At 50.8% G+C, this 9,829-nt stretch overlaps 1 protein-coding gene across 1 annotated transcript in view; it reads left to right on the forward strand.

The window, feature by feature from the left end:
- USP10 (ubiquitin specific peptidase 10) overlaps nt 1-448 on the forward strand; it is a 78,156-nt gene extending 77,708 nt beyond the window's left edge. Inside the window, exon 14 of the mRNA XM_042780735.1 lies at nt 261-448. Coding sequence (XP_042636669.1) covers nt 261-448 — 188 coding nt within the window. The remainder of the gene's footprint in view (nt 1-260) is intronic.
- Nucleotides 449-9,829: the final 9,381 nt, after the last annotated feature.

The raw sequence follows: 9,829 nt of genomic DNA on the forward strand, positions 1-9,829 counted from the left end.
GCGGCTGTGGTGCTCTCTGTTGTGTGTGGGTGTGGGTATGTGACTGTGTGTGTCTGCATTGTCTGTTGTGGGTGTGTGACTGTGGTGCTCTCTGTTGTGTGTGGGTGGGGTATGTGACTGTGTGTGTCTGCGTCGTCTGTGTTGTGTGTGTGTGTGGCTGCAGTACGCTCTGCTCCACTGCTCTAGTTTCAGTGTGGGTGCCCATGAACATCTCTGTGTGCTGCTCCCTCGTCCGGTCACAGCCTTGCCCTCTCTTCCAGTGGTCTACCATCATGGGAACAGTGCGACAGGTGGCCATTACACAACGGACGTCTTCCAGATTGGCCTGAATGGCTGGCTCCGCATTGACGACCAGACAGTCAAGGTGATCACCCAGTACCAGGTGGTGAAGCCGACGGCCGAGCGTACAGCCTACCTCCTGTACTACCGCCGTGTGGACCTGCTGTAGCCCGGGGCTGTGCACCCGACACCCGCTTTGCAGAACACTGAGTTCCACCACTTCCTCCCTCTGTAGTGGCTCTCTAGAGAGAAACTTCTCCCTTTTGCAAACATGGGCTAGGATGGAAGGAGACTCAGAGGTTTATCGCACACAGTGTCTGTTGACTTCTAACTGCAAACCCAAATCATTTGGTTGAAAACAGACCATCAGTTGATTTTTAAAAGCAAGACAGAAAACCCCCATTTCCGAGATAACGGTGATTCCTGAAACCAGGAGGGGCTTGTGTGTGATCACGGGCCGATCGCTTAGGAGAGGGAACCCTGCACCAGCAACGGCACCTGTAAATTTGTGCAAAGGAATTTTATCTTTCCTTAAAAAGAGACTTTTTAAGCCATCACGCTTTCCTCCCCCACCTTTAGTTTTTGATGAATGATAAAAGTAAGCCAGTTACCAGAGGAGAAGTAGTTCTTTCTTCGAAAATAAACACAGAATAAGTTGCTGGCTCCTAACAGGAAACTGCATTTTAATAATTGTGCGGCGAGAGACGCTTACATACGCACGGTGGGTGAGATGTCTGGAGTTAAGGTATTAGTCTACAGACATGGGTGATTGTAACTTTATTGCCATTAAAAGATTTCAAATTGCATTCACGCTTCTGTGTACACGTAATGGGTAATGGACGACGGGCAACGTAATGAAGATTAACATTCCCTCCAGTCTGCTCTGTGATTCCGCTCTCCGCCTACCATGATGCTGCGTCTGTAATTGTACACAGTTTAGTGACATCTAGGAGTATAAAGCGATCACCTATCAATAAACATCACAAAGTTGGTTTAAAGCACGCGTGTTTCTTTCAGCATAAATGCCTTTCTCGGGAGCGGAATCCATGGCTCTGGTTGTGCCTGCCCCCGCGTGGAAGCACATGGCCCTGCCAGCTGTTCAATGTGTGTGAAATAGAAACACGCCCAGCACACATTGGTCAGTGTCTGCACAGTTCCCGACTGACCAGAGATCTTGAGTGAGCAGCACGCAGGCAGACCCTCCCTCGCTGTTTCCCTTCCCTGGCGCTTCTCACGTCACTGGAGTTGTGGGGTTAGGTCCCAGCTGAGCAGCCTTTTGGTTGACTGCCTCCAGGCAGCCCGGCAGTGCCCGGGATGCCACCTCAAGTGGCGGGGGACATCCTTCCCAGACTGCAGGAAGGGGGAGCTGGGCCCTCTAGGGCCGTATCCTAGGCTCACCTGCTGGGACACGCAGGCGGCTCTGTGCTCCCAGCACTTTCCTCAGTCACTCCTCTTACCACCTCTTGTGCCACTCGGGTTTGGAGAGTTTTGTGGTGAAAATATGTACAACAGAACGTACAGTTTGTGTGTGTGCAGTCCGGTAACTTGGTTACAGTCTTCAAGCTGTGCAACAATCTCACTGTGTTTTTTTTTAATTACCCCACCGCCGTTAACAAAGTCGGTGCCCCCAAGCAGAAACTCTCTCCCAGCCCTGGCAGCCATCCGTGATCTTCGGCTTCTCTGTGTGCTTCTCTCGTGTGAGTGAGATCATACAGGATTTGTCCTTTTGCCACTGACTGGTTCCACTCAGCATGTTTGTGAGGTTCGCCCATACTGTGGCGTGCTTCAGGACTTCCGTCTCTTCATGGCTAAGCAGTATTCCACTGTGTGGATGGACCATGCGTCGTCTCTGCCGTCTGCTGGACGTGTCGGTTGGTTCCACTGTTGGTGACTGAAATGTGCCGCAGGGGATGGTGGTGCGTTCCTGCCTTGACTTCTGGGTGTGTGCCTGGGACCGGGATGGTGGCTGGGTCACCTGACAGCTCCCTGTTCCTGTCTTTCAGGAACGTTGTCCTCCCGGTCTGTGGTAGCTTCATCTTGTGAAGATGTTCCCAAAGAAGAGGAAACGGAGCGTGCTCCTGGGCCCCCTTGCCTGACCTTCCTCTTTCCTAACCCGCCCTCCTCATCAGAGAGGTTTTGTCATGTGCGGTTTCATGGTCTGAGGCGTGCGTCCCATCGATTGCCATGATGATTTGGGGTATTTGCTGAGCACGGTCGTGTTGAGTCTTTCCCTGGGGTCGGTTGGCGGCAGGCCATCTTTCCAGTCATCGTATCTGCCCTGAAGGAAGCGTGCAGGTCCCTGCTGAGGTCCTCTGCTTTCAGTCTTGAGCCAGCGAGCTCCAGGATCCCCGCTGAGTGATGGGACATGAAATACTTGCATTGACAATAGCTTAGATGAGCCTCATGTTCTCCAAGGCTCCCTCCACGTGCTTGCTCTTTATCTTACCATTTTTCAGGGAAGTGTCTGTTACTCATCGGGCTTTTGACAAGCTGTTTCCTCCCAGGACAATGTAAACCCTGCTTGTGCATCGCAGGAGGGGTGGGTGCAGGCTGCAGGGAAGACTTGCGTTACTGCTGGCACGTTCAGGGGCTGGGGTTGCCTGAGCCCTTTGTTTCCTTTTGTTTCTTTAATCAATTAAAAGTTCTTTTAAAATTTGTTCGACACATACCTTTTTCTTTGTTTGACTTTCTTTGTGATTTGGGTGAGTTTTCAGAGCAGATTCCTTTCCCATCCAACAATTGGTACACGTTTTGTTTCATGACACTGATTGCAATCCCACCCATCCTACTTCCTCCCTCTGAGGTTACCTTTTCCCATGTCCTTCTCTCCTGTGTTCCTGCCCTCTGATCTTTCTGCCCGAGCAAGTACTGCCCGTCTGATTTCCCATCGTTGACTGGTGTAAGGAGTGCACCTCCCTCCTAGGCCTGTCGTTTAGCTGAAAGTTAAGTCACGGGAGTGAGTTCAGTTCCAGGCCTGACGGGTGACTGGGGGCTAGAGGCTCAGGGCTTTCCCACTCTCTATCAGACCAATCAGCCTGGTCTTTTTTGTATTTTGTCTTTTTTGTATTTTTGAGCTTTGTCCCATGTTTATCTCCTCTCTCCGGGATCTCCAATTTTGATCCCTTCCCAAGTGCTTGGTGTTGGTAGCTGGGCACCATGTAGTTCTGGTCTCAGGGTCTGGAGGCTGAGGTTCTCATGGCCTAGTTGATTCCATGCATCTTTGATTGTCTTCACTCATCTTTGGTCCAGACCAGGAGAGATCAATATTTGCATCTTAGATGGCCCCTCACAAGCTTTTAAGACTCTAGTTGCTATTCAGCAAAGCAGGATGTAGAACAATGTTTTTGTGTCCTAGGTATGCCAGTTGAGCTTGATGTCCCCTCGGACCATGGTCCCAAGCCCATGGGCCCAGTGACTCACTCCCCAAGATGTTTGGTTGAGCTAAGAAGTTATAACTTTGCCTCCTGTTCACTCTGTTACATACATGGACATTTTTGTAGCATAAACAAATACATATGTGGAAGGATTGTCTGCCAGACCTGTGCGTGGCTGCAGGTGTATTCCCTTTTGCCCACCCATACCTGATGCTCTTGTCTGTTGTTGGTTTTGTTACTGCTGATCATGCAGGATTGTGTAATAGCATACACCTTTGCTATCTATAACTCTTGTGCACCTCTCTGTGTCTCCCTTTTCCTTGGTGGTGGTGTGCTGGTCACCCATTTTTGGTATATTGCCTTTCGCTGCACCTGTATCAATATGTAGACACGCATCTTGGTGCATGGTGCAGGCATGTGTCACAGTTTTCAGAGTGGCACTCTGGGTCCTGGAGTTGGGCCTATCGGACCTAACCTTGGGCCTCCCACCTGCTTCAAAGAAAGCAGCTCTGTCTTTACATAGTTTGTCTGTAGATGTGGGGATTCACTGCATGATTTAAGGAAGACAGACCACCTGTCTTGTAAGATACAGATTTTCCCTCACCTGACTCCACTTTCGCTGCCTGCTGTCATCAGTCTGATTGGCCTCTGGACTCAGGCCCCCTGGCCCTGCCCAGCACCTCTGGTGCGCGTAACTATTTTTTGTTGCTTTAAAATAAGATGGGACCCGCTGGGCTGGGCTTGCTTTTCCTCTGCAGGGGCTTTCGTGCCTGCTGCAGTGACAGGAAGTTGTTTTTTTCTAAAGGTGTCCATTAGCTTTGTACCAAGTAGAGTTCCCAGCCTAGGGTGATGCACCCCAGACAGTCCCCAGTGTCCGACGGTGGGGTCTGTCCGTTCTGACAACCCTGTTAGTCTGTTCTGACTTTTCGTTATTATTATTATTATTATTTCATTATTATTGCCTTTTATTATCAGTATCTTTATAAATCTGATCTTTGAGCATCTGCAGATGAACATCTGAGAATAGGAACATCAGCAAATGGCATGCTGCAACATCGTGTGTGGTACGTGTTCTTAATGATAAGATGTAGCACAAAAAGACAGTCGTAGGTGCAGTTTGTCGTAACTGTGGCTCATCGCCCGTGAATGTGTTGTAAGTTGGGGACTGCTTGTACAGGAAAGCCCACATACATCCTGATTTCGGAGCCCTCCCCTCCCAAGCCCCAGTCTCTTTCAGTGTTTTGGTCTTGTTAGTTCTCATGGTGACAGTATATAGTATGAACCAAAGGAAAAGTCAGATCCAGTGAGAAAAGATTAGACTCTGTAAGTGGCTGGCTCGTCCCCTGCTTGGGCTGACCCTTCAGAGCCTTCCCGTCTCTTGGAGGAGTAGCCTCAGCAGATGTCCTCTCCACCTGATTTTCCCCGGAGCTGGATTCAATGAAGTTGGGTTTCAGCATTTGAACACCAGCTGGGAGGTAGATGGGGATGAACTGACCTTCAGAACTGACCTCCTGGCCCCCTGAGCGGTGACCCACTGGGGCCCTGAACACTGGCTGCTTGTTGACACCCTGGAGACGGGCTGGTGACCGACCCCCACGCGGGGCGGGCCAGGCTTGGCCTTTTCCCAGAGGTGATGGCCTCCCCGAAGTCAGCAGTGCCGACTTGTAAAACGGATGGGAGCCCTCGGTGCTTGGTGTGAGCTCTTCCTGTCAGGGGCGGTGCTTTGGAAAGGATGGTGGGAGAGACGAAGTGGCCACCGGGAGTCTGCTCGTTCATATGGTTCCTATTTGACTTGGAATACCCAAAAACCAAGCCTTTAATTTTACTTGAATAGAAGTGATACATGTACCAAAACCTTCTGTCCCACTTAGACGAAGTGGCGTTGGGGAGGACGACGTCATAGAAACCAGAGCTGTTGCTGGAGCCGTGGTCTGGCGTGTGTTTTGTCTGGTTCTTGGCGGGGTGGTAGTGGAGGAGGGAGCCGTGTCCTCCACACTGTGAAGTGCACTCGTAAGTACGACTTAAAGGATCTGTCTCTGGTCCACCCACCTAAAGGTGTACATGGTTCCCAGCAGCCTGGAGGACCCCATGCTCCTCCAGCGTCCTCTCTACCATCATCCCGTCCCAGAGGGTCACTCACCTTCGCCTTAGAGCTTCTCTGCCTCGGCACTGTTGGCTTTGGGGGCCCAGTCATTTTTTGTGCTGGGGGCTGCCCTGGGCACCATATGATGCTTAGCAGCATCCCTGACCTCTGCCCACTAGGAGCCAATAGAATCTTTGCACGTACTCACTGTGACAGTCATTGTGTCCAGACGTTGCCAGCGGTCCCCTTGGAGCAAAATTAGCCCTGGTTGAGAGCTGCTGTGCACTCATTTCTCCTGTCTGGATGTCATTTGAGTGGTGCACAGTACGTACTCTGCCTTTTCTCATCAGCGTTCTTCCTGTGAAGTTCATCCTGCTGTGTGTACCAGTAGCTTGTTCTTTTTCATTGCTGGGTAATATTCCATTACATGACTGCAGCACAATGCTTTTATCCATTCTGTTGATGAATGTTTGGATAGTTGAAAGCTATGGCTTGTATTGGTTTCCTAGGCAGCTATACTACACAGTGGGTGACTTTAAACAACAGAACCTTTATCCTCTCACTGTGCTGGAGGCCAGACGTCCAGATCCTGAGTGCTGCAGGCTGTGTTCTTTGAGAAGGCGCTGGGGAGGAATCCTTCGTTGTCTTTTCCAGCGTCTGCAGCCCTGGGTGCTCCCCATGGCCACATCACTTCACACTCTGGCTCTGTCTGCGTCATGCCTGCATCCTCTGTCTTCCATGTGGTGTTGTCTGTCTTCACGTGACGTTCTCCCTGTGTGTCTGCCTCCGTGTCTCATCTCTTCTTATGAAAGCACCAGTTGTACTGGATTAGGGCCCACCCTACTTCAGTAGATCCCGTCTTAACTGATCGGATTTGTAGAGTCCTTTTTTGGAGGTAGGGTCACGTTCACAGGTGCCCGGGATTAGGGCTCCCGCGTAGATTCTGGAGGGCACATGGTCGGTCTGAACAGGACTGTTAGGAACACAGCCCCTGTGGAGGGTCTTGAGCATGTCTTTTGGGGATGAGTACACGTCTCTCTTGGGTCCATACTGAGGAGCAGGGTCGCAGGGCAGGGCAGGGTTGGTAGGCACTGCCACACACTATTCCAGAATGCTCGTGCCGAGTGACAGCATGCTGCCTGTGGCACTGGCCTGTTTCAGATTCTCTGCAGGATAAACGTGACCCTTTTGATGTGCCCCAAGTCACTTTGTGTTGAAATTTCTTCCAGGGGATCTAAGCCACTCCCCACTCGTGGGATAGATCCAGAATTTGCCAGTTTCAGTGACGGGACAGCTGCTAATAAATCGTTCTTGAAATCATACACCCTCATAGTTCTGAACGATCTCCAACCTTCTATCTTTCCTGCTTACCCTTTGAGTTACCTGGTGCCAAGCTAAACAGCTAACGTGAAGTCTTAATGCTCGATCTTTCTAATCTTGTGAGGATTCTAGGAGTCAGTGGGGTTAGTTATGTTTTGCAGGCAAGGAAGCTGAAGCTCAGGGTGGTTTTCAGACTCGGCACACTTTGCCCACCGGTGTGTGCTCACTTGGCGCCCTCCCACAGTGAGGTGAGTGGAGGTGAGGGGCTGTGTTTCAGGTGGAGGTAGCTTCCTGCTTCCTGGCCTTGGGGTCTGCCTCCGGCTCTCCCCTCATGCTCCTACTCCTGGTGTCTCAGTGTCCTGGGGCTACTGGGTGGATTCTAAGCATAGGTAATGGGTTGTCTCAATTCTCCTGGCTGGGATTCCAAGATGAGGGTGTCCCCATGTTGATTCCTTCAGAGATGTGAGGGAGAATCTTCAACGCCTCCCTCCCTCCCAGCTTCTGGTAGCAATGGGTGTCCTTGCCTTCAAGCCAGGGGTCCTCTTTTGTTATGTTAATGAGGTCCTGTCAGAGTAGGGTGGTTCCTAACCCTAATCCCTTCCCCACCACCAGCAACCCTGGAGCCAGAGCTCTGAGGCACCATGCATTTCAGAGCAGAACTCTGGTCCCATAAGTGTTGTCTTCTAAAAAGAGCAGGGTAGACAGAAGGATGCGTGCGTGGGTAGGACAGCCCGGGAGTGTGGGGGGTTGCAGCAGGCCCCAGTATCCCGGAGGGGCCACAGAAGGGGTCCACGTGGCCACGAGCCCAGTTTGGACTTCTGGCCTCCACAACTGTGAGAAAATAAAGTTCCACTCTTCAGAGTCACCCACTTGTGGTGTTTCTGTTAAGGCAGCACTAGCTTAGAAAGGCCACCCAGCCCGGCTGTCCATGTGCCTTGAGCCTTACTAGCGGGCACCTGGCCGGTGAGTCCTGAAGCCCCACCGTTGGCTTCACTCCCACTTGCCCCCTTGAGCACCAGTTCCCAGGGCGTGGAGGAAGAGACGCGCAGGAAACACGCTGTCTGAGAACGTTCCCACTGGTCCGTGTTGTCAGGCTTTGTTCTCCACCTTTGTCTGTGTATCCCGTGTTGCCTGCAACAAGCGTGAGTTACTTTTCAATGGAAAAATATCTTTGGAGCCAAGGAATGTACAAAGGCAGTCGATTTTCTCCTTGCGGGTCTCCTTGCCTGAGTTGTCAGGGTCCAGGGCGGCCAGTGGAGCCCCCTCTCCCGCCCTCACTGTGCTGAAGACCAAGACTCTTGGTTTCTCTATGTCCGTGGTTTGGCCTCACTACAACCAGAGGGGCTTTTCTGGGTGCCAGTAATTGGGGAACACATTTGCCAAGTTTGTACCCTCTTGCAATTCAAGTAGTGCTGAGAACAGACGTTGGATTCAGTTGTGTGCACTAAAATGCAAGTTTCTAATCCCAATTTACAGTTTGGGGAGCACAGTGTCCTGGGTGTCATGGCCTGGGAGCCAGTCCTGGATGAAGGAGGCAATCACACACAAACTCTGAACTCGGGGATTAAGTTCCCCTTGAAGTACTTTTGGCTTCCCAACTCCAAGGGAACTGTGCCTGGGAAAATAGCTCTGGGGTTTCATCAGACACGTGGAAAAGAATCAGCATTTTCCAAACCCTTCCCTCTTTGAGATGGTTCCAGCCTACATCCTCATTGATAGCTAACGGCTCCCTGTCTGTAGGAGTTTTCTCAGTCTCTTGCTACCAAGCAGTTGGCTATGACTGTCGGGGACTTTCTCATCGGGGTTACTGTTGCTTCAAAGCTAGTTGACTAGGGCCGCTGTGGGTCAGTGGGAGAATTCTTTTTTTTTTAGAATTTGGGTGAAGATTTACAGAGTAAATTCACTTTTCATACAGCAGTTCACATATACTTTGTCTCATGTCATTGACCAAAATTTACAATGCAGCAGCTCCCCTCCCACTTCCTCCCCATAGTTACCTCCTCCCAGTGTCCATCCCTTCATACTCTTCTGCACCCTGAGCTATCTCCCTGTGCATAAGCAGCCCTTCCTTCTCCCATGATTGTTCTCTCCAGGGCGTGTGTCTACTTGAGGTAAATGTTTAACTCACATGCCTGTACTTTGTTTGGCTGGAAACCACAGTTGTGGGTTCAATTCCAGACCTGAAGGGCAACTAGGGGCCATAGTCTCAGTGGTTACACCAGGCTCTATTGGACCAGCAAACCTGGTCCCCACCTTCTTTATTTTTTTTGCCTCCAAATGATTTTGAGTTTTGTTCCACATTGTTCTCCCTCTTTATGCAGGATCTCCTACATCCCTTCCAAGTGGATGGCAGTGGTAGCTGGGCACCATCTAGTTCTTCTGGTCTCATAGTTGTATAGGTTGCAGATCGGATGGTGTACCAGTCGCTAGGACTGATTGTTTCCATTAATTTTGGATTTCTTCTTTCTTCTTGATGAGGAGAGACCCGTTGTTGCATCTAGATGGCAGCTTCCTAGCTTTTAAGGTCCCAGTCGCTACTCGCCAAAGTAGTAGGTGGAACAATGTTTTGTATAGTATGTTATCAGTGGGAGAATTCTTGCCTTCTGGGGAGACCCACTCGTGCACAGCCCCCCTGGCTGTTAGTGGAGGTTTGTGTGTCGGCTGGGACATGGACTGGGAAGAAAGGTCTGGCAATCACTTCGGAAAGTCAGTGTTGGAACGTCCCGTTGCTCACAGCGTTCTCCCACTGTGCCTGGGGTCACCGGGAATCAGC

This window comes from Orycteropus afer, unplaced genomic scaffold (assembly GCF_000298275.1).
Source record: "Orycteropus afer afer isolate SDZICR_OR568_19922 unplaced genomic scaffold, OryAfe1.0 scaffold00057, whole genome shotgun sequence".
NCBI lineage: Eukaryota > Metazoa > Chordata > Mammalia > Tubulidentata > Orycteropodidae > Orycteropus > Orycteropus afer.